Below are 26,213 nucleotides of genomic sequence, written 5' to 3'. Positions count from 1 at the left end.
ATTATCCGTAGATTAAAGCGGGCTTTACACGCTACGAGATCACTACAGCGATCTCGTTGGGGTCACGGATTTTGTGACGCACATCCGGCCGCTGTAGCGATCTCGTTGTGTGTGACTCCTAGGAGTTATTTTGGATCATTAACATGGGGGTCCTCTCCCAATTATCACTGCTGTCGCTTGGGCGAAGTTGATCCTCGTCCCTGCGGCAGCACACATCGCTACGTGTGACGCTGCAGGAACGAGGAACCTCTCCTTACCTGCCACACGCCAGCAATGAGGAAGGAAGAAGGTGGGCGGGATGTTCGTCCCGCTCATCTCCGCCCCTCCGCTTTGATTGGGTGGCTGCTTAGTGACGTCGCTGTGATGCCGAGCAAACCGCCCCCTTAGAAAGGAGGCGGTTTGCCGGTCACAGCGACGTCGCCGAGCAGGTAAGTACGTGTGACGCTGCCGTAGCGATAATGTTCGCTACGGCAGCGATCTTCACATATCGGCATAACGGTAGGGGCGGGTGCTATCATGCTCGCCATCGCTAGCACCGGCTAGCGATGTCGTAGCGTGTAAAGCCACCCTTAGGCTATGTGCCCATGGGAGATTAAACCTGCGGATTTATCTGTGGAAAATCCGTGGATTTTCTGGATTTTCCAGATAAATCCGCAGGTTTCAGCATGCACAGACACTCCCTATTTTATCCTATGGGACATGGGGAGTGCTGTGTCCATGCTGAGGATACGTGCGGCTGCGGAACATGCTGCGGCTGTCTCGCAGCCGCACGTAATTGCATGTCAATTCTTTCTGCGGAATTACCTGCAGAAGCCACAGCCCTCCACTATGGAGATAGGGCCGGGACTTCCACGGGTAATCCGCAGGAATGTCCACAGGTTTACCGCAGATATTTCGCTGTTCGCTGGATTCCAGGGAGTAGCTGCGGGAACCCTATATCCGCAGGTGTGAGCTCCCGTGGGCACATAGTCTAACTAACTCTACATCTGCAGGTTAATAGCTTTTTTCACGTGATAGATTCCCTTAAACACTGATTAGTAGTAAGCATTATTCCCTATTGCCAGGTTTATTAAGGCTCCTTCTTACAGTGGTAGCGGTTAAATTATGGGGAGGTAGAGGACTTATTACAACTCCTGATCCATGATATTATGCGACCTGGTACTATTATATTATCAGGCCTATGTTTTTGGAAATTGTATTAAATTTAAAGCACGAGCCATAAGAGTTTACAAATTCGACATACTGTAGTCTGTGATATTGTATTTGTACCTATTGTGTAATGCTGAGTTTGGTAATTACTGCTGAGAATTAAAGCTGAATATAAACCATGTTCAGTGTCCATTTCACTCTCCAGCGTGAGCAGCTGCCAACAGCGTCTTTATTGAACGCCATTACATACTTTATTTTTTCATTAAAAATTCATGCTTTGTGAGCTCCATTGTATTTATTTCAACAATATAAGATTGCACTAAGTCAGTATTTAATATTCTCGCTAGTTTCATTCAAACCTATCTCAAAATAGCAATAAGTTTGAATAGGACTGATAAATGAAGTATGTTCCTTTTGGATTTGTATAGCCTTTATTACTATTCACTGAAGTATGCATGCATTTGGTGTTTACTGCTATATTAAAGCCCCAGAGACACAGATTTCATATATTTTTTTTCTTAATAATTACATTTTAAATTCTAAGCACATTAGGAATTTGCTAAACTAAAGATGGATAGATTTATAACAGGGTTCTGGTCTGGTAAAGTGTCAAAGTATGAAGAAAAATAAATTATAATTAGTAATAAAATCATTTAAGCCAATGTGCAGTCTGCATTACAGATCTAAAAAAATTACACCCATACAGATATGTCAAATTTTCCCTCCATTGGGCTTATATTGTCCCTCCATTTGCTGTATGATATAATGGAAAATATATTAAAAAATGTTGGCAATTAACAAGTCCAGATAAGAGGAGACAAGCAGTACAAATTTATTAGGACTCTCTGGGTCCACATGTGATGTGCATATGAAAGAGTGCAGAGGCAAGAAACATTTAGGGCCAATTGAAGCCTGATCTTACATACACCAGTCCTAAACAGCAGTTTGCTGGGGAGAAATACCCTAAATTTAATGTGAGGCTCGTGGCCCTTAATCAATTTGGTTTGTCTTTACCTGTTCATTACCTGTTCATGTCCCAATAAATAAAATCTACGCCAACTATTAGATGGTAAAGATTTGGGCTATAACTTAGACTACTCACAAAAATGTGAGGCTTATTTGGCTTTCGAGTGAAATTTCAGGATGATACTAAAATGCCCTCGCACCTAAATTTCATGGTTGAATTAAAATTGGCATTTAAACAGTGCTCTTCATCATGCTGTTAACATTTTGACATCATGAGACCAAGGCGACGCCTTAGGCCGACGTCACACCGGACGATCTATCATGTGAACGCATGAGCGATCGTACCCGCCCCCATCGTTTGTGCATCAGGGGCAATTAGTTGCCCATGGCGCACAAAGTCATTAACCCCCAGTCACACGCACTTACCTCCCGGACGACGTCGCTGTGGGCGGCGAACATTCTCTTCCTGAAAGGAGAGGGACGTTCGGCGTCACAGCGACGTCACACAGTGGCCAGCTAATAGAAGCGGAGGGGCGTAGATGAGCGGGACGTAAGATCCCGCCCACCTCCTTCCTTCCGCATTGCCGGCGGGACGCAGGTAAGCTGTGCTCGTCGTTCCCGGAGTGTCACACGGAGCGATGTATGCTGCCTCAGGAACAACGAACAACCGGATCACAGAAGGAGGACCGACATTTTGAAAATAAACGACGTGTCAATGAGCAACGATAAGGTGAGTATTTTTGCTCGTTCACAGTCGCTCTTAGCTGTCACATGCTATGATATGTCTAACGATGCCGGATGTGCGTCACGGAATCCGTGACCCCGACGACATATCGTCCAATTGATCAACATTACCTCACCATTGCGAGGCTTTAATCTGGATGTTCTCAAATTAACTGGCCACTGAGCTTAATGTGTCATAGAGTGTCATCAGCAGGTTCAAACAGAGCTACAGAGAGAGTGGAAGAGACACAGTAAGGCATAGAAGTGAAAGTCCTTTGACCACATTCCACACTGATGACCGCTTCATTGTGAATAATGTTCTTTGGAACCAGATGATGAATGCCACACAACTAGAGGCACATTTAAGGGAGGTGAGAAGAACCCAAGTGTCATGTCAGACCATTTAAAACAACATCAGCCTAGTCTGCGTGCAAGATGACCTGCAAGATTACCTGACCACACCACCAGGCACAGGCAGCATCATCCTGCTGAACGAGTAACCAGTGGGCCTCAATACTGTTAACTGATGAAAGTTGATTCACGCTGAGCATCAATAATGTCCAGAAACAATGTTGAAGACATCAAGGAGAGCACTATGCATCAGCCACTGTTGTCACCAGATGAGCCTTTGGTGGTGGTGGTGTTACAGTGTGGGCAGGTGTATCCAGTCAATATAGAACTGCCCTACACTGTGTGAAGGGTACAAGGACAAGACCCTACTACTTGAATAACATCATTAATAGAGTCATTGTGCTTCTGCATGAACAACACAGCTGAGTCGCCATGTAGAGGCTCATAACTCTACACCCCATAACCTCATTGACCTTCAAGAAGAGTGGCATGCCATGCCTCAGCAACCTATAACTTGACTTCTGAACAGCGTGGGATGTCATTGTCAAGCTGTAATTGATGCTCAAAGCCACATGAAAAGTTGACAATTTTACTTTTTTGGGGGGATAGACCCACCACTGTTGGCTTTTGTTTCAATACATTTTTAAGATGAAAAAATCCCCATTGCATGCATAATCTTAAATGGCCTATTTTCATGATAAAATATCACTGGAGCATGAACATTCTATGTTTTACATACAGTAAATTTCAAACTGAAAGCCAAAAATCCCTACATTGTTTTGAGTAGTGTATAGCAATTACTGATACTACAAACTCCAAATTTTCATCCATAAGCATGGAGACTTTCTGAAATAAAAAACATGAAAACCATATTGGCCATAATTTCTAGTGTAAATTACTTTGAAATGTTGCAACATTTTTATGCAAGTTGAAGTTGAAATCGTTTTCATTTCAGTTTCTCCGAGAATGGGCAGTGCTGGGACAGGACAGGGGCATATTGAGGGTGTGATATGGTAGCTCGACTAATTCATAATGAGCAGTAGCATTCCTTACACCAGAATTCTTACTCCAGTCAGGGACTGGAATGTGATCTCTGGTGAGGTGCATGGTGGGAAACGTCACTCATAAGATGCTCGATTAGGGGCACACCTCTTAGTAAATCAAGAGTGTCTGACTCCAACACACCATCTCATCAACACTGGTGAGAAGATCACTGTTGCTCATGACTTCAAGGTGCCAGAGAAAGATTACATTTCATATTTTATCATGTTCATCAGATTAAAAGACAAAAATAGTAGAATAAGAACAGCCATATTTGCCAAGTAAGACAAGAAAATAAAGTAATAGTTGGTTGGAAGCTATGTTTGCATAGGGTTGTCTTCATAGTCCATGGGACATTTCTCGATATACATAGGAATGAAACTATAGCATGTTGCACTGAACTATATAAGTATGAAGATATCTCTTCTAGGAAAAATATAATCACAGTGGTGTACAAAGGTTTTGTACTAAAGAGGTCATACAAGCACCTGCCGTACGTTCTTCATGCCGGAGTCCTATATATGTTTCTCTATTTCAAATCCACAGTATCCAAACAGTACTGGATTTTATATGTAAACTATCACTACTTCAGTCATTTATCCTGTCAAATCTTAATCATAAGAATTGAAGAGAAAAGTACCAGTCTTTAAAAATGTATGAATATGGAAAGAAATGAATTGCAAACACATTTCGCTTAAGTCAAAATTTCATTTTGTTCATTTAGTTTTCCTTTGTTTTGCCTTTGTGAAAATTGGATAAGAAGCTTTAAGCGAAAAGAAAAGTAGCATCTTCCTTCCTAGCTGGAAATGTGGCCGGGATAGTGAAGAGCTATTTTTATAGTCTATAAAGTTTTCATGTGACATGACTATTAAGCTCACAAGTGCAGTGACTTCAGATAAGCATTACTTCAAAACAATAAAAGTAAATGTTAAAATTTAATTGCCATGTCCTTCCACATAAAGGTACTGTAACATTCATTCTTCATGAAATTACCAGGAGTTTCTTTATATGTTACAATGGGTGATAAATTGGTGCAGTCAGTGCCTGAAGAAGAGATCACACTCTGATTCACTTGGAATGCAGCTACTAGGGTTGAGCATGTAATTAACTATTCGTACTCGCTATCCTGTTAGCGAGTACTGTCTGCTACTCACATATTCATTACGAGTAGTGGGCGCAATGTAAGGTAATGGGAAATACTCGCTAAGTAACGAGTAACCCGAAAGCCATACTTTTCATGTGAGTAGCGAATAGTATGGCTTTTGGGTTACTCGCTACTTAGCAAGTATTTCCCATTGACTTACATTGTGCCCGCTACTCGTAACGAATATGTGAGTAGCAGACAGTACTCGCTAAAAGCATAGTGAGTACGAATAGTTAACTACTTGTTCAACACTAGTAGCTACACTTATCAAAACATCATGCTTCCAATTTTGGGAACATGACACCTTGAGAACAATGATTAAATATTATCCACTACAGAAATTTTAGGTGCAGCATGGTGCTCTATAGTTTGTATTGTTGCTTTGCAATGCTGTGGTCTTCGGTTCAATTCCTACCTAGCGCAACATCTTCAAGGAGTTTGCATCGGTTTACTCACACCCCAAAAACATACTGGTAGGGTATTTAGATTGTGAAGTTGCTAGAAGATGGCTAAGTGATGTTTTGCTAGTAATTAAAAATTTTGGCTTCTATTAAAAAATATATCATTCGCCATTATTTGTTAATGACTAGCAATGGTTCTCTGTTGAACTTCCAAAATATTGATTGTAGCTCTAGTGGGTTTACCCCTGTTATGGATGGCATGGTGGCTCAGGGGTTAGCACTGCAATCTTGCAGCATTAGGGACCTGGGGTCAAATCCCACCAAGAACAACATCTGCAAGGAGTTTATATGTTTTCCACGTGTTTGCGTGGGTTTCCTCCCATACTCTAAAGACATACTAATAGGGACTTTAGATTGTGAGCCCCAATGGGAACAGCATTGCCAATGTATGCAAAGCACTGTGAAATTAATGGCGCTATACAAGTGAATAAATACTGCATTATTATAAGTTACTGAGTACCATAAGAGAAAAAGAATGATATACTGTATTCTCCAGACTATTAGGCTTTGTGTGCACGCTGAATATTTGGTTGCAGAAATTTCTGCTCCAAATCTGCATTTCTTAGCAGAAAAAACGTGAGTTTTTGCAGCGTTTTTGATGTGTTTTTTTTCCATGCATTTTCTATACATTCTGGGGTGGGAAAAACACTGCAAAAATGCTGAAAGAATTGACATGCTGCAAATTTATTTATGCACCAAATCTGCCAGGACAAAAGCAGCATATGAAAAATTTGGGATTCTCATTGAATTTGCTGGCATAAGTATTTGCATGCAGTTTTGTAACAAAACTATACTAAAAACACATGAAAAAACACTATAAAAATGCACTATGTGCACATCCCTAAGGGGTTCTTTAACACTGGGGTATAAAAAAATGTTCTTATTCTCATCCAGAATAATGGGACAAGTGAGATCTCTTTGGCATTTCATATTTCATGCGAGTGCTATAGTGTGCGATTTTTTTTTTCTTGCCATGAAGTCATATGACAGCCGTATAGCATGCACTTTTTTCTCAGCAGCTATTATTCTACAGTCATTTACAGGACAATTTATGGTGTTTAATGCTACAGAATGGTAATGAATCTGTAAAAAATAGACGTCACATAGACACCACACTGCCATGCGTGTGGCGTATGAGTTTTTCTTGCACCTATTGACTTTCATTGACGAGCGTGATCTATAGACGAGTGCAATCGCAGCATGCTGAAATTTTTTTCCTCAGTCCGATTTGAGCTGAGGAAAAACTCACAGATCTGCTCTGCCTCATTGACAAACATTGGTCCAAGGGAAATGCATTTTTTCACATTGCCTTCATCTGTTTTATACACTAGTGTGAGAGAACCCTAAGATGCACTTTTCCCCCACAATTTAGGAGGAAAGTGGGGGGTGCGTCTTATAGTCCGGATGTGCCTGGTCACTGTGGGGGAAGGCAGTGGTGTAGAAAGGTCAAAAGAAGAGGAAGCAGGGGAGTCCCCGCAGCAGGAAGCCAATGGCTAAGGTGAACATGTGTGCCGCTATTAAAGAGAATAAATATTCACTGTTGTCCATGCCAATAATCCCACCTACTTCTTCACAATGAAGCCAGTGCTGAGAAGTGTGCAGGATTATGGCCATAGGGAGCAGTGAATATTAATTTTCTTCAATAGCAGACACAATGATCGCCACAGCCGCTGGCTTACTGCAGTGACTGATGCAATTACAGGTGTCTGCTATTATAGAAAATTAATATTCATTGTGGCCCAATCTCATAATCTTGGGTGTGGGGAGTGGTGAATATTAATTAAAGGATTAGTCGGCAGCTGACTTCAGCATGTACCTGGGGACGCATGCCAATGATATCATGTGCTGCCAGTCACTTACACGCCAAAGTCAGTTTCCAGTATCAGAAGAGTATGCCATGCATCACAAGTGTGGATAGAAGATGAGTAAAATCATTTAATTTTTTTTTTATGTGTGTAGCATATATACCAGGATGGGCTCTTGATGAGGGACACATATACATGGATGGGGATCATATATACCAGAGTTAGTGACACATATATTAGGATGGTAAACATATATACCAGGATGGTCCCCTGATGTGGGACATATATACCATGATGTGAGACATGTATACCAGGATTAAGGACATATACACCAAGATGTGAGAGATATATACCAGGATTAGGGACATATATATCAGGATTAGGGACGTACATACTAGGATGGGTTCATGATGGGGATCATAGATACCATAATTAAAGACATATGTACCAGGAAGGGACTAAAATGGGGATCATATATACTGTACTAGGATGGGTAACATATATACCTGGAAGGAGCCCAGGATAGAGGATTAATACAGAATTGGTGGACATTACCCCATAACAGTGTAAGCAGCAGACCTCCCCATAACAGTTCATTATGACCACATTTTTGGTTAAATCTTTCCTCCCCCATTTTCCATCTCTAAAACCTAGGTGCATCTTATGGTCTAATGCGTCTTACAGTCCAAAAAATACAGTAATTGTGAATTGTAAAGATATCTGATTATACAAATAAACATACCTTTTGAGGTTTATAGAGATTATGAGATTGAATTGAGATACCTGTGTAACATATAACGCGGCCCGTATACGGACGGTGATGCATAGGCTGGTCACTGCTCTACTGACTAGAACTGGTCCGCTTGATCAGCCTGTAAGGTGCTTTATAGGAGGCAGAGCACAATAAATGTCAAATGTCAAAAAAAATACTTATAACTCCCTCACCACTCACTTCTCTAGCCACTCCGCTCTCACTGTGAACTGTCCGTACCTCATCCCATCTTCTAATCCCCACTGCTCACTCCTGGGACTTTCAAACTGAGAAGGGACTTTCTATTATGCTAAATACACACAGAAGTAATTTTCTAAAAACCTGCATTTTGTTGAATGTTGATTTTTTCAAAATTTGAGTTGAATTCAATTCCACTCACATCTAAAGTTCACACTACATGGAGTGCGCTGTAATACTTGGTGTAATGTGAAAAATAATGTTTTGGAAAATACTTATATACCCTTCTTCAGGAATAGGGAGATCACTGGGAAATACCACCTTGGACCTTCCAGCTCTGTATACAATACATGACAAAAGGTATATAAACTGAAACAATGCTATTTTCACCATATATCACATAATTACAGTGCTCTCTGTATGGCGTGAAAACAAAAACCAATAACATTAGAGAATCATGTTTTGAGCCTACTGAAGTGCGGTGTCTCCATGTATTTAGATAATACAGTTGTTTAAGGGACTAGAGGGGTGGGCTGCACTGGAACAAGCACTCCATGTCTTATCCATGACTGAGGCTTGTGCAATCCACAATGTGAGTAATCTAGGGCTAACAGCTTGTTATTTCATCAACTAAGGGGTGCTTCACACATAGCGAGATCGCTACCGAAATCGCTGCTACAGCACGGTTTTGGTGACGCAACAGTGACCTTATTAGGGATCTCGCTGTGTGTGACACTGAGCAGCGATCTGGCCCCTGCTGCGAGATCGCTGCTCGTTACACACAGCCCTGGTTCGTTTTCTTCAAAGGCGCTCTCCCGCTGTGACACACAGATCACTGTGTGTGACAGTGAGAGAGCGACGAAATGATGCGAGCAGGGAGCAGGAGCCGGCATCTGGCAGCTGCGGTAAGCTGTAACCAGGGTAAACATCGGGTAACCAAGGTGGTTACCCGATATTTACCTTAGTTACCAGCCTCCGCAGCTCTCACGCTGCCTGTGCTGCCGGCTCCGGCTCTCTGCATATGTAGCTGCAGTACACATCGGGTTAATTAACCCGATGTGTACTGTAGCTAGGAGAGCAAGGAGCCAGCGCTAAGCAGTGTGCGCGGCTCCCTGCTCTCTGCACATGTAGCTGCAGTACACATCGGGTTAATTAACCCGATGTGTACTGTACCTAGGAGAGCAAGGAGCCAGCGCTAAGCAGTGTGCGCGGCTCCCTGCTCTCGCGGTTATGATCGCTGCTTCGGCTGCTGTGTTTGACAGCTAAGCAGCAATCATAACAGCGACTTACAAGGTCGCTGTTACGTCACAGAATATGGTGACGTAACAGCGACCTTGTTGTCGCTGTCGCTTAGTGTGAACCAGCCCTAACATTGGTTAGAAGAAGACATGTCTGTGTGATTTGGCCTTCGGACCATAGGTGATCTAAAATGTTTGGTATCAAAGGCCATTTTAGATATATTTGTACTTTGGTGTACGAATCATACAAATCTGCTTTGTGTAAATATCCTCTAATAATTTTATATGTTCTTCTAGGATTTTTCCTCTTACTTTCAGGCAGTTAAACAAGTGACAGTATTATTTCCACATTTTATCTTTACTAGCAGCTTTGCACCACTCATAAATTCATGGTCTTAATTTCATCCCATACCTCGAAATTATGATTTTTTTCGCCTTCCTTTGATCAGGTTTCTTCCTCCTTTGCTTGCATTCTGTCATTATTAATGACTCCAGTCTTTCATATTCTTGTCTACAAGTCCAAAACATCCAAGTCTCTGGCCAACATGATAGTTGTAGTGACCTTTAGGCTATGTGCGCACTTTGCGTACTAGCCCTGCAGAAATTTCTGCAGCGATCTGAAGAGCACATGTGCGCTTTAGATCGCTGCAGAAATGTCCGTAGTGAGCGCCGATTCCATGCGCTCTGCCTGCAGCTCCTGCCATAGACAGAGCAGGAGCTGCCGGCAAAGCGCAGGAAAGAAGTGACATGTCACTTCTTTTTACGCAGCGCTTCGGCAGTAGCCGAAGCGCTGCGCTCTTAAACGCCACGTGCGCACGGCCCCTGCACAATCTCCATAGACTGTGCAGGGGACGCAGGACGCATGCAGTTACGCTGCGCTACAAAGCGCAGCGTAACTGCATGTATTTACGCAACGTCACTGTTAAGCTTTTTTCAGTTGTTCCAGCAATTAGAATGTATTTGCCATGTAATGAAATTGGAAATCATCATAGTGGACATAGCAGAAAGTAGATGTTGTTGCTGCCACAGTGATAAACATCCCGCTAGCTCCTGTCGACAAACCAACTTGCCTCTGGCACCCTTCAAGGTTCTTCACCCTGTCACTACACAGCCACTCAGGAACAAACGCTTCCCTTTCACAGGTCATTACCACCTTGCTGCCAGCTTTCTGCTGGATGTCACTGCTTTACTAGTGGTGATATTTCAAGCTACTAGGGGTAAACACATTACTAGTTGAGAGGCGAGCATTCATATTGTTCCACAGAGATTATTTTGCTCCAGGATATGTAAAAGGAAAACAGATTGGAGATCTGTCACTTCACCAAGATGAGTGACTTTATTTTCCTGTAATTACCCAGATATTTCTAAACTTTCCTAAAATTTCATTAAATTTATTCAGAAGGAAGAATAGTTAGAATCAGGACCAGTATTTAATTTACAGCATGTAACCACTGGAGTTCAAAATTTAATTATGGGCGAGAGATATTCTATATATAAGTACACAATATTACATAGTAATATATAATAAAACATCATGAAATGGAAATCATATAATAATAAATTCTAGCAGAACAATCCTACAAATGCACTGTCTTAGTATAAAATTTGCCATCACTAAAAAAATGATAAATATTACACTTTTTGTATGTTATTATTATTGCAACTTGGCTGTGAGTTAAGGGACATGTGGAATTTTAGCATTAACAAATGTATTATTTTGGTGAATAAACAGCCTCCAAAGGTGTGCTGTCTGCCCTCTATTTGCTCACTCGGCTGAACATATATTTAATTATATATATATATATATATATATATATATATATATATATATATACTTACTATATATATATATGTATATATATATATATATATATATATATATATATATATACACACAGTACAGACCAAAAGTTTGGACACACCTTCTCATTCGAAGAGTTTTCTTTATTTTCATGATTCTAAAAATTGTAGGTTCACATTGAAGACATCAAAACTATGAATGAAAACATATGGAATGAAATACTTAAAAAAATGTGAAACAACTGAAAATATGTGTTATATTCTAGGTTCTTCAAAGTAGCCATCTTTTGCTTTGATTACTGCTTTGCACACTCTTGGCAACCTCTTGATGAGCTTCAAGAGGTAGTCACCGGAAATAGTTTTCCAAAAGTCTTGAAGTTTCCAGAGATGCTTAGCACTTGTTGGCTCTTTTGCCTTCACTCTGCGGTCCAGATCACCCCAAACCATCTCGATTGGGTTCAGGTCTGGTGACTGTGGAGACCAGGTCATCTGGCGTAGCACCCCATCACTCTCCTTCTTAGTCAAATAGCCCTTACACAGCCTGGAGGTGTGTTTGGGGTCATTGTCCTGCTGAAAAATAAATGATGGTCCAACTAAACGCAAACCAGATGGAATAGCATGCCGCTGCAAGATGCTGTGGTAGCCATGCTGGTTTAGTATGCCTTCAATTTTGAATAAATCCCCAACTGTGTCACCAGCAAAGTACCCCCACACAATCACACCTTCTCCTCCATGCTTCACGGTGGGAACCAGGCATGTAGAGTCATCCATTCATCTTTTCTACAAATACACAGTGTTTTTTTCCAAAGATCTCAAATTTGGACTCATCAGACCAAAGCACAGATTTCCACTGGTCTAATGTCCATTTCTTGTGTTCTTTAGCCAAAACAAGTCTCTTCTGCTTGTTGCCTGTCCTTACCAGTGGTTTCCTAGCAGCTATTTTACCATGAAGGCCTGTTGCACAAAGTCTCCTCTTAATAGTTGTTCTAGAGATGAGAAGGTGTGTCCAAACTTTTGGTCTGTACTGTATATGTGTGTAATATATATATTAATGTGCAAAAGTGTTACGTGGGTGTAAGGCGAACTCCAAAGTAAAAATCCTTTCACAAATAAAAGTGTTAATAGTTTATTTTCAGCAATTTACAAAATGTAAAGTGAGTGAACTAAATAGACATCTAATCAAATCAACATTTGGTGTGACTAACCTTTGCCTTCAAATTAGCATCAATTCTTCTAGGTACACACTTGTATGAGGTTTTTGAAGGAACTTGGCAAGGACGTTGATCCAAACATATTGGTAATCTAAGCACAGATCTTCTGTGGATATAGTCTTGCACAGATCTTATCTGTGTGGGAGCTCATGTTGTATATAGGAGGCTACCATAAAAATTCAAAGGTCCAGCAGCACATCCATAAAAAATGATGAATTTATTTATTCCATATATAAAATGTATAAAAGGACAAAAAGACGGGTTTCGGGAACAACCCTTGGATTGTTCCTGAAACGTGTCTTTTTGTCCTTTTAAACATTATATATATGGAATAACTAAATTCATCATTTTTTATGGATGTGCTGCTGGACCTTTGAATCTTTATGGTTACCTCTCTTGGCTCAAGAATCTCCATGCACCATCATAAGGACTTCCACGGGCAGGCGGTGAGCTGGATTTGGGAGTTTTTTCTCCTCTGGTTGTTTTTTATGTATATAGGAAGCTGTGTGGGGCCTCATGCTGTATATAGGAGGCTATGTGAGGGATCATGTTGTATAAGAGGTTATGTGGGGCTCATACTATATATAGGAGGATGTGTGGGGGCTCATACTGTATATAGGAGGCTGTGTGGGGGCTCATACTGTATATAGGAGGCTCTATGGGGGCTCATGCTGTATAAGAGGATATGTGAAGCTCATACTGTATATAGGAGGATGTGTGAGGGCTTATACTGTATATAGGAGGCTATGTAGGGCCTCGTGCTGTATATAAGGGGTCATGTAGGGACTCATGCTGTATAAGAGCTTATGTGGGGCTCATATTGTATATAGGAGCATGTGTGAAGGCTCATACTGTATATGAGGCTATGTGGGGGCTCATGCTGTATATAAGGGGGTTGTGTGGGGGTTCATACTGTATATTAGGGGTGTGTCCACATACTTAATTCTTCTTAACATTAAAACGTAACCGGCATTTAGATTTTTATTTCAACAATCAATAGTACACATAAAAGTAAGCAACTTTGTAATATATCTTATCTGACAGATTTGCTTCTTTCTCTGTCAGAACTGATCAGTCATTAATAATGTTCTCAATTTTGAGGTAAAATCTGTATTCAGGGAGGCCTTTTGCATTACTGAGATAGGAGATGGCGGTTGTTACTGATGAGATTCTATGACGATGGTAGGAGGGAGGAGCTAGAAGAGGGAGGGGCTACATGTATCGCTCCGCCCCTCATTCCTCTATCTACATAGATTTTTATCAGTAACAACTGCCATCTCCAATCTCAGTAATGCGGTAGTCTTCACAGAATACAGATTTTACCTCAGAATTCTGAATTTTGATCATGGCTGATCAATTCTGGCAGAGAAAGAAGCAGATTTGTCTGATGAAAAATATTACAAAGTTACTTATTTTCATGTGCACTATTGATTTATGAAATAACCGTTATGCTTTACGTGATTCAGTTAATAATAATATAAAATAGTAATTACAATATGTTAATATTAATATTGCGCAGAATTACTTTCAGCAATTTGTTTCAGCCCCTTATGAAAATTAATTTCCCACCCCTGCTGTATTATGTGTAGCACTATGTTATGTATAGCGCTGCACATAAAGGACAAACGTTTGTGCTGTGAGCTATGCTGTCTTTCTCAGTATGTGTCTGTAGATGCGCACCTGTGCATTAATGATGTGGTCTATCACATGATCTATCCAGGGGATCTTGTGACATGTCACATAATACATTGGGGCTGGTGGGTCACGTCTTTGATATTGCCTAGGGCCCTGGCTAGTCTTAAGCCTGCTTTACACGTTGCAATTTCCCATACGATAGCGTATGCGATTTGCAACGCCCCCATCGTATGTGCAGCATGTTCAATTTGTTGAACGTGCGCACATACGAGTAACCCCCGTCACACGTACTTACCCGTCCATATGACCTCGATGTGGACGGCGAACGTCCACTTCCTGGAGTGGGAGGGACGTTCGGCATCACAACGACGTCATGCGGCAGCCGGCCAATAGACGTGGAGTGGCGGAGCTAAGCGAGACGTAAACATCCCGCCCACCTCCTTCCTTCCGCATTGTGGGCCGGGAGCCGCAGGACGCAGGTAAAATCTGTTCATCGTTCCCGGGGTGTCACACGCTGTGAGGTGTGCTACCCCGGGTACAATGAACAATCTGACGTGCAATTCCAGAGACAGGTACGATGTGTATGCGATGAACGTTTTACCGTTCAATCGCAATCGCACGTACCTGTCACACACTGCAATGTAACTTACAATGCCTGATGTGCATCACTTACGACGTGACACATTGTAAGATACATTGCAGCGTGTAAAGCAGGCTTTAATCTGCCCATCTTTGCAAACTACCTGCAAGTTCGTAAAATAACTGTGAACAAATTCACCTGGATATATTTCTTGTTTTGAAGACAAAGGGCGATCAATATTGAGTTGATTGCAATTTCTTTCTTTTGTTTATTCACTTTGTATTTTTGTTAACTGATAAAAAAAATCAATGTTTCTATATTTAAAAATATTTTTAATTTTCAGCATTTTTTCCACACCTGCATAAAGCTTTTGCATAGTACTGGGCAAATATATAAAGTGGGTTAATAGTAATTAAAGGTGTATTTCCATCTCCAAGATTCTACCCCAATAGGTATAATAATAAGAATATTAGCAAACACCTCAAATTAAAATTGCTGATTCACTATGTCGCTTACCTAACGTGCAGGGCATTGCAGGAGCTTAGGTAGCTATGGTTACGACCACCAGCAATTCACTAACTCACTATATGCATGGTCGTAACCATGGATACCGAAGGTCCTGCAATGCCTTGCACATGAGGTAAGCAACATAGTGAATCAGCAGAACTATACTACATTTCTAATTGGTGGTATTTACTAATATTATTATTATGACACCTACTACATATTGGAATAGGATGTTGGTGATGGGAATAACCCTTTAAGTAAATATATTTCTAAAGATGCTATAGACATGGATTTCTCACCAGATGTCGGTAATAATCAATCCAATTCAGACAAGGTATGAATCCAAACCATAGATATCCATAAGTTATGTAAAATAATGAGAAATGACACATTGCAAAGTATTGAGCACATTTAATGAAATGTATTTAAAACTTTGTACAAAAGCCTTTGTTGGTGATGACAGCTTCGAGATGCCACCTGTATGGGGAAATTAGTCGCATGCATTGCTCAGGTGTGATTTTGGCCCTTTCTTCCACACAAACACTCTTCAAATCCTGAAGGTTCCATGGGCTCCTTCTATGAACTCTGAGCTTTAGTTCCTTCCGTAAATCATCTATTAGATTCAGGTCAGGTGATTGACTGGGTCATTCTAGCAACTTTATTTTCTTTCTCTGAAATCCATTAAGAGATTTCTTGGCTGTGTGTTTGAGATCATTGTCTTGCTGAAATCTTCACATTCATTTAATCTTCATCATCTTGGTAGATGAATCAAGAGAAAAAAGGGGAAGCTCACCACGCTGTATGTAGCAGTTGCAGTCGATGAAATGGGAATTAGGTGCCAGATCCTCTGGTAAGGTGTTGACCAGAAAGGTAGAAATTAAGGAGTGCAGGAACGGCATCTTCCAAGGAGTGATGAGTAAAATATTTACGCAAAACATTTTAAAAACACTAAAAAAACTTTTTTTAGTGTTTTTAAAATGCTTTGAATAAAGATTTGTTGAAAATGATATTTTCAACAATTCTGGTTCTCAAACCCTTGACAATTCTTTTCTTCTCTTTCTTTCCTCCATGCTTTGTGTGACATACAGAGACACACAATGCAAAAATTGAGTCAATGTCTCCCCTTTGTATCTGGTTTCAGGTGTTACGGTCATATTGCCCACACCTGTCACTTGCCACAAGTGAGTTTGAACGAGCATCACTTGCTTGTAACAAAGTTGTTTATTCACAATTTTGGAAAGTGGAAAAAATGTCTTCTTGTCCAGTTTTGTGTGAAATTATGTACAATTCACGATATATATATATATATATATATATATATATATATATATAAATATATATATATATATATATATATATATATATACATATATACAGTGCCTACAAGTAGTATTCAACCCCCTGCAGATTTAGCAGGTTTGATAAGATGCAAATAAGTTAGAGCCTGCAAACTTCAAACAAGAGCAGGATTTATTAACAGATGCATACATCTTACAAACCAACAAGTTATGTTATGTTGCTCAGTTAAATTTTAATAAATTTTCAACATAAAAGTGTGGGTCAATTATTATTCAACCCCTAGGTTTAATATTTTGTGGAATAACCCTTGTTTGCAATTACAGCTAATAATCGTCTTTTATAAGACCTGATCAGGCCGGCACAGGTCTCTGGAGTTATCTTGGCCCACTCCTCCATGCAGATCTTCTCCAAGTTATCTAGGTTCTTTGGGTGTCTCATGTGGACTTTAATCTTGAGCTCCTTCCACAAGTTTTCAATTAGGTTAAGGTCAGGAGACTGACTAGGCCACTGCAACACCTTGATTTTTTCCCTCTTGAACCAGGCCTTGGTTTTCTTGGCCATGTGCTTTGGGTCGTTGTCTTGTTGGAAGATGAAATGATGACCCATCTTAAGATCCTTGATGGAGGAGCGGAGGTTCTTGGCCAAAATCTCCAGGTAGGCCGTGCTATCCATCTTCCCATGGATGCGGACCAGATGGCCAGGCCCCTTGGCTGAGAAACAGCCCCACAGCATGATGCTGCCACCACCATGCTTGACTGTAGGGATGGTATTCTTGGGGTCGTATGCAGTGCCATCCAGTCTCCTAACGTCACGTGTGTGGTTGGCACCAAAGATGTCGATCTTGGTCTCATCAGACCAGATAACCTTGAACCAGTCTGTCTCAGAGTCCTCCAAGTGATCATGAGAAAACTGTAGACGAGCCTTGACATGACGCTTTGAAAGTAAAGGTACCTTACGGGCTCGTCTGGAACTGAGACCATTGCGGTGGAGTACGTTACTTATGGTATTGACTGAAACCAATGTCCCCACTGCCATGAAATCTTCCCGGAGCTCCTTCCTTGTTGTTTTTGGGTTAGCCTTGACTCTTCGGACAAGCCTGGCCTCGGCACGGGTGGAAACTTTCAAAGGCTGTCCAGGCCGTGGAAGGCTAACAGTAGTTCCATAAGCCTTCCGGATGATGCTCCCAACAGTGGAGACAGGTAGGCCCAACTCATTGGAAAGGGTTTTGTACCCCTTGCCAGCCTTGTGACCGTCCACGATCTTGTCTCTGATGGCCTTAGAATGCTCCTTTGTCTTTCCCATGTTGACCAAGTATGAGTGCTGTTCACAAGTTTGGGGAGGGTCTTAATTAGTCAGAAAAGGCTGGAAAAAGAGATAATTAATCCAAACATGTGAAGCTCATTGTTCTTTGTGCCTGAAATCCTTCTTAATACTTTAGGGGAACCAAACAGAATTCTGGTGGTTTGAGGGGTTGAATAATAAATGACCCTCTGAATAAACTTTTCACATTTTAAAAAAAAAAAATAAAAAAAGAAATAACATTCTTTTTTGCTGCAGTGCATTTCACACTTCCAGGCTGATCTACAGTCCAAATGTCACAATGCCAAGTTAATTCCGAATGTGTAAACCTGCTAAATCTGCAGGGGGTTGAATACTACTTGTAGGCACTGTATATATACACTGAACAAAAGTATAAATGCAACAATTTTCTGTTTGCTCCCACTTTTCACGAGTTGAACTCTAAGATCTAAGACTTTCTCTTAGACATTTATTTTGGCCAGCCTAAGGCACACCTGTGCAATAATCATGCTGTCTAATCAGCATCTTGATATGCCACACCTGTGAGGTGGATGGATTATCTCAGCAGGAGAAGTGCTCACTAATACAGATTTAGACAAACTTGTGAACAATATTTAAGAGAAGGCCTTTTGTGTAGATAGAAAAAGTCTTAGATCTTTGTGTTCAGCTCAGGAGAAATGGGAGCAAACACAAGAGTGTTGGGTTGATATTTTTGTTCAGAGTATATATAATATATGTACATATACACGTATGTACTCTTCAACATTGAGATTGCAACAAGAAAGAAAAGTTATGGAATTATGGACATTGAATTCACTTGGGCATGTAAATCATGATGATCCACTGTTGGCAGCTCCCTTTGCAATTGCCAACCAATGACATCTTAGATCAGTGTTTCTCAACTCCAGTCCTCAAGACCCACCAACAGATCATGTTTTCAGGTTTTCCTCAATCAGGTTTTCAGGATTTCCTTAATGTTATACAGGTGATGGAATTATCCCCTGTCTAATATTAAGGAAAACCTGAAAACATAATCTGTTGGTGGGTCTTGAGGATTGGAGTTGAGAAACACTGTCTTACATGTTCCCAATGGGAGTCTGGAGATGCTGAAGAACATGGTAGCATATATAGGCGTCTGTAAAATACAGCCTTGTGCTTTGTTGAAAAATGGCTTCTAGGACACTTTCTAGAAATGGCCATACCACTGGTGTATATTTGTGTATGTTGAATGAATTTTAGCCAAGTGGTCTCCAGAGCAATCTACAGCTATCATTCCATCCAAGACATAAGCAGGACTCATCACTAAAGAAAATAATTCTACATTCCACCCTCTATTGCTTCATTCCTGCCACTAGTCTCCATCTGGAGACCACATGAACAATGCCATGAAAAGTCTTTACAACGGAATGTCACACTGGTCCTATTCTATGAAATATGGAGAGGGTGGCATATTGTGCTGTAGCTGGACTCTCAAGTCTTCCTTCCAGGTATACTAACAGCTGTTAGTGTACATTGATTTGGTAGGGGAACCAGTGGTTCTACAAAAGCTGTTTTCTAACAGTGACAATAGTTCAAAGGCCCAGCTTTCTAGCAGCAAGGTAGATTAATTTCAACACACCAATATCATGTTGCAGTAATATTAAAAGTAAAAAACATTATTTTTAAAAGTTAAATATTATGTACAAGTCCATATGAAATAAATATTAAAGTTGGTGCCTTTGATGGTGGCCTGTGTTGTATCTGTGGCGTCCATAAAAATTCTCATAAATTGTGCTATGCTAGTAGTGGAAAATCTAGTGTACAATATACCGTAGGTATCTACAATTGCATTGCAGTCTGTCAGCAAATCCATGTATATAGAAGAATATGCACATATATGTAACAGTGCTTGACCCCACTCAAATTGATCAGTTCTCCATTTTAGGGTATATGTACTTTTAGTGGCCAGCACACCTGCATCGGTGTGTTTCCTGAACCGTTATCTTTGACTTCTCTTGTTCACCTATCCTGGCTTTTTTTTTAATTATTTTTAATTTTATTACTACAAATATAAGATAGTGAAAGCTGCCTGAAGAATGATTAGGCCAATTGTTTAAGCCACTTCATAGCTTTTGAAGTTATAAGTGGTTATTAGTGAAATAATATGGACTATACGTGTACACAGGAATTCGGTTTGACATTGCAGTGTATATATTGATTATTTTTGGCTTCTTTTAGTGCTTTTCAGGTGGGTTCTAGACAAGATTTTGTGCACACACCCTACTTCTGTGCATTTTATTCCCAGATCTAAGTAGGCAATAACGGGAGGGGCGGGGGCATTGCAGAGCCACTATTTTGTGTCCATAATCTTTTTGTTTTGTGAATCCTGTCAATTTTTTATATCTCATGTTCCTATGAATTTGACATGGTGGGGAAGAGAACACAGATTTACTGCAGTTGTTTGGATATTTAGTCACATTAGGCAATCTGCGTTGTTCTACATTTAACGGTGACGTAACTGGTGATGACAGAAGCAGCTGTTTCTGATATGTTGTTATGTAAACTGAATCAGGGTGAACAAGCTTTGGTTTTAATCCCATAGTATAAAAACATCTGTGTAGAAATTTCATTAATGATAAAACATGTAGATATGAGTTTGGGCTGCTTGTTTCCTAAGTGGGTTAAGAAATCAACTCTGTCCTCCATACGTCTGGCAATCACCCATCTCCCTGATGAGCTCCGGCCAAGTTCTGGATGCGTAGTGAGACTGCATTCAGCAAAGAATCTGGGTGTGAATACTAAGTAGCAAAATATTCCTCTCTAACCCCTATTAGTGCGCAGGCACAGTGCTCCCCCCTGGCCACTCTGCATGCTGTAGACATCTCCCCATGCTAGATTTCAGGACCTAAATGTTAAAGAAATTATCAGTGCACCGAGCACTGAGTGATCGCCTCTCTGAACATTTCTAGCTGTTTGAAAAGATGCTTCAGTGATTTTCTCAGCTTGCCTTATTTTTTAGTTTTTCTTCATCTTTGCAATTCAGTGCAATGACAAAATAAGCAGTGTCCTTCTGTACTTAATACTACATATACCTACACTATCTGTCGCTATTTGTGCCTAGACTACCGTATCTCTGTCTATCTGTATGTCTCTTAAAGAATTTAAAAGGGTTGTCTGGTTGAAATAAGTTATACCTATCAAAAGGGTTGGAGGATAGGCGATATCACTGCTTGGTCCCGCATCGATCAGAAAAATGGGTACTTTTGGTCAACTTTAAATGCTTGTCAGCTGTTCCATTCACTCCCGATGGAGCTGCCAAGGGCTACAATAATTTTCTTTCCAGCAGCTCCATAGAGAATGAATGTAGCGGTGATTGGGCTTCCAACCTGTTGCGCCATCTTGTAACAGCAATCAGTGGAGGTCCCAGCAGTTGAATGCCGACAGATCAACACGTTATCACCTCTCTTGAGGATAAGTGATAACTTGTTTAATCGGACAATTCCTTTAAAGCAAGCTAGTAACAATACATACAGTATATATGTCTCTATATCAAAACTCTAACCTCAACTTTCTACATGGCTACAATGTATAGAGGCAAATATCACATTAGAATCTGGTTTACTGTTATCTTATGCTTAGTGCAAAATGAATTGAAAATCCAAAGTAATGTTATTCCTTAGATTATATTTCCAGAATACAGATCCATGCCATGTAATTACTTTTTTCAATATCTTCATGCCGTTTCCTAATTGTTAACTTTTCTTTTTCAGCATCCTGTAAAGTGCTCCCTACAATCCATCCTACAGCCCTTCCGCCTCCTCCATCTGCCATACTACCAGTGATTTATCGCCTGTCCAATACCCGCCTTGCCTTCTTTTTACGAGAAGAAGGGCCACTTCCCACATGGAATTCAAGTATGCCTCTGGTGCAACGATCGGAGCCCTTTGTCGTTTTTCAAACAAAGGAATTACCAGTATTGAATGTCACATTGGGACCTTTTGCCTCTGGACAAGTTTTGCCAAAGGAATTGCTTCAGCCTTCAAGTATACTAGAAGTTCCGGATCGATTGACTGTAAACTGGAAAATAAGAGCTTACATTATTCGTACAAAAATTCCTGCTACCCAGCCATTTGTACAGGTACTCTTTTATGTAGCTGGACGAGATTGGGATGATTTTGGAGTGACAGAACGTCTTCCCTGTGTTCGTCTTCATGTGTTTCAGGAGATGCGCGAGCGCAAGACTTCCTGTCGACTACGGGGAAGTCTAGCCACATGTCTTGCTCAAGCTGAACTGCCTCAGAGCTGGATTGAGTGGACAGCAGCTCCTATGGGGAGACGGAAATCATCCCCTGATGGAGCAGACCTCAATGGAGAAAGCCAACAAATAGAACTTTTCTACACTTTACATACACCAGACTCTACTGGAAGCTGCCAAAATGATATAAATACACGCAGAGGAGCTGAAGGCCCAACTCAACATCCACTTTTAAGGATTGGTAGTGTAAGCTTATACCAACCAGTGCAGGTGGAGCAAATGCAAGAACAGCATTTGGATACAAATATTTTTATTAGACTTCCAGATCGGCCACTACGTCCTGGAGAGATACTTAGTATCTTGCTTTACCTGCAACCAAATTCAACAGTAGAACACTTCACAGTAAGGTAATATGACAGCAAGTTAAATCTTGACAAATAGTTAATTTTAATTTTTATAATTTGGGATGGATGGTGATTATTTGAATAGAAACTGATCTGCAGTACCAGGCAGTAGTCAAAAAATAATGTGATTAATGTTTTTCTCTGTACACTGTTTACATTTGATCACAGCTATAGGTGACAAGAGCTGATCAGTGTTGTTGTAAGATGTCGGACCCTCACCGATCTGATAATGATCACCTAACCTGGGAAGATAGGTTATCAAAATCAATGTGGTGGGAAAAAAGTTACTAGTACTTAGGGGGTATATCTGGGACTTAAAAAAAAAAGTACCTAAACACTAACAGGGACGTAGTTGCTACCTACCTGCCTATGTACCCGGTGGCATTCTTCACCGGTACAGAGCAGTCACAGACCAATTCTGCTGGCAAATTAGCCGCTCCCGTTGACGTCATGACAGCAAAGCGGGGGCTTCTCATGTGCTCTGCTTCGTAGACGGGGCGGAACTGCCAATATCATGCTGATTGACAGCTGGTTCCTTCAGTTAAACAGCAAGCAGTCTGTCTGAGTAGAGTGGAAAAGAAGCCCCCGCTCTGTTGATGGAGCCATTGTATCGCTGGCAGGAGTGGTCTGTGACAGCTCTCTGCTGGTGAAGAACAGTGCCGGGCACAAAACGCAGATAGGTAGCCTTTTAATGTTCTCGATATACCACTTGATATTTTCAAAGGTCTTTCCCTTTAAATTCAATTTTTAAAAAGAAATATGTAGGTACCTTAGTTACTGAACTCCAACTGAGGGAGGAAAAAAGCTGTACCTGTCTATAGTCACTGAGCTGTAACTGTGGGAAATGCTGTACCTGTCTATAGTTACTGAGCTGTAACTGTGGGAAATGCTGTACCTGTCTATAGTTACTGAGCTGTAACTGAGGGAAATGCTGTACCTGTCTATAGTTACTGAGCTGTAACTGTGGGAAATGCTGTACCTGTCTATAGTTACTGAGCTGTAATTGAGGGAAATGCTGTACCTGTCTATAGTTACTGAGCTGTAACTGAGGGAAATGCTGTACCTGTCTATAGTTACTGAGCTGTAACTGAGGGAAATGCTGTACCTGTCTATAGTTAGTGAGCTGTAACTGAGGGAAATGCTGTACCTGTCTATAGTTACTGAGCTGTAACTGAGGGAAATGCTGTACCTGTCTATAGTTACTGAGCTGTAACTGTGGGAAATGCTGTACCTGTCTATAGTTACTGAGCTGTAATTGAGGGAAATGCTGTACCTGTCTATAGTTACTGAGCTGTAACTGAGGGATATGCTGTACCTGTCTATAGTGACTGAGCTGTAACTGAGGGAAATGCTGTACCTGTCTATAGTTACTGAGCTGTAACTGAGGGAAATGCTGTACCTGTCTATAGTTACTGAGCTGTAACTGAGGGATATGCTGTACCTGTCTATAGTTACTGAGCTGTAACTGAGGGAAATGCTGTACCTGTCTATAGTTAATGAGCTGTAACTGAGGGATATGCTGTACCTGTCTATAGTTACTGAGCTGCAACTGAGGGAAATGCTGTACCTGTCTATAGTTACTGAGCTGTAACTGAGGGAAATGCTGTACCTGTCTATAGTTAATGAGCTGTAACTGAGGGATATGCTGTACCTGTCTATAGTTACTGAGCTGCAACTGAGGGAAATGCTGTACCTGTCTATAGTTACTGAGCTGTAACTGAGGGAAATGCTGTACCTGCCTATAGTTACTGAGCTGTAACTGAGGGAAATGCTGTACCTGTCTATAGTCACTGAGCTGTAACTGAGGGAAATGCTGTACCTGTCTATAGTCACTGAGCTGTAACTGAGGGAAATGCTGTACCTGTCTATAGTTACTGAGCTGTAACTGAGGGAAATGCTGTATTTGTCTATAGTTACTGAGCTGTATCTGAGGCAGGAAACTGCTGTACCTGTCTATAGTTACTGAGCTGTAACTGAGGGAAATATTGTACCTGTCTATAGTCAATGAGCTGTAACTGAGGGAAATATTGTACCTGTCTATAGTCAATGAGCTGCAACTGACGGAAAAGCTGTAGCTGTTTATAGTTACTGAGCTGTAATTGAGGAAAATACTGTATTTGCCTATAGTTACTGAGCTGTAAATGAGGTAAATGCTGTACCTGTCTATAGTTACTGAGCTGTAACTGAGGTAAATGTGCAGCGCCCCACGGGGTAGGTGGTTAAACTACTCATTGCCGAGCCATTGAGGGTCGGGTCAGGCAATGTCATGGGTAGCTTTGCCCTTTTCAGTTGCCCCGAGACTTGCAGCAAATGAAGGGAAGTGGGGTGATTGGGAAAGTTTGTCGTGACGCCACCTGTGGTATGCAACCAGGGATTAGCCACCGCTGCAGAATTCCTCACCGGGGCGGGTGTCATGGCAGCCGGGATGGTATCGCTCCCCACAGGCGGAGCGGGCTCCAGGTTGGCAGTCCCTTGGAAGCACCAGAGCGTGGGACGATGGCATCACTAAACAGAATCTGAGTCAGCAACTGCAGTTCCAGGTTCTTTAACTCACTGATTTAAAGCTGCACCCAGGTGCTGGTCTCTGCCATCGTGGGCTCCAGTCAATTCCAAGCAAGTAATGGGCCACCACCGGTGTTTGAAGAGCGAGGGAGAGAGAGTGTCCTTTTCCTAGGATGTCCCCCTCACCAGTTAAGAACCCAGGCTGAGCACCCATTTCAAGCCCTGGGCATAGTGAAAATTAAGAGTTCCAGAATGTCTTGTCAGAACTATGGTCCCGACTTATCTGTCTGTATAAGTGTGTTGCGCCTACCTCTACCCCCAATGGTGCCCGTGACGCACCCCAGGGCTTTAGGGTGCCCGGTCCCGGGCTGTAATTTACAGGTACAGATAGTTCACTGGGTGGCCTTTGCCCGATTCCGTATCCCTGGGGGTTGCTTAAAAGGGGGATTTATACAAGGGAAAATAAACATAAAGAGTTTTTTGTGACGCCACTTGCGGTATGCAGCTATATGGGAAAAGCTGCCACTGCAAAGTCTTTCACTGCTGGGGCTGGTGGTATTGGGCAGCTTAGGTGTGATGACTCTCCGCAAGTAGAGCTAGGCCCCAGGGGAGGATGATGGTGGTTGTAGTCTATGGGTTCAGAGGTGTAGGAAGAATTCAGACAACACAGTGGCTGCAGTATAACATGTGTTTTACTCACTAGTTTGGAGTTACTGCAACCCAGTTTCTGCTGGTCTTTACCAATCCGGTATTCCCTTTATTCCAGTGCCGGTGTAGTGAACTGGTGAGCTTTACTGCCATGCACCTTGTAGTAGTTGGTGGGTCCCCATGGTTTGGAGTGTTTTTGGGGTCCCCCTTCTGTTGTCTCCGTCCTGGCCCATACGGCAAGCAGCTTGAACCTCTCTTGGGTGGGAC

At 41.4% G+C, this 26,213-nt stretch overlaps 1 protein-coding gene across 1 annotated transcript in view; it reads left to right on the top strand.

Annotated features, from left to right (window-relative positions):
- The window catches only part of TMEM132E (transmembrane protein 132E), an 839,391-nt gene that overhangs the window by 557,118 nt on the left and 256,060 nt on the right, over window positions 1-26,213 (top strand). Inside the window, exon 3 of the mRNA XM_075336321.1 lies at window positions 21,908-22,799. Within this exon, the coding sequence (XP_075192436.1) occupies window positions 21,908-22,799 (892 nt within the window). The remainder of the gene's footprint in view (window positions 1-21,907; window positions 22,800-26,213) is intronic.

This window comes from Anomaloglossus baeobatrachus, chromosome 2 (genome assembly GCF_048569485.1).
Source record: "Anomaloglossus baeobatrachus isolate aAnoBae1 chromosome 2, aAnoBae1.hap1, whole genome shotgun sequence".
Lineage (NCBI taxonomy): Eukaryota > Metazoa > Chordata > Amphibia > Anura > Aromobatidae > Anomaloglossus > Anomaloglossus baeobatrachus.
This window is presented reverse-complemented; position numbering and strand designations above follow the sequence as displayed.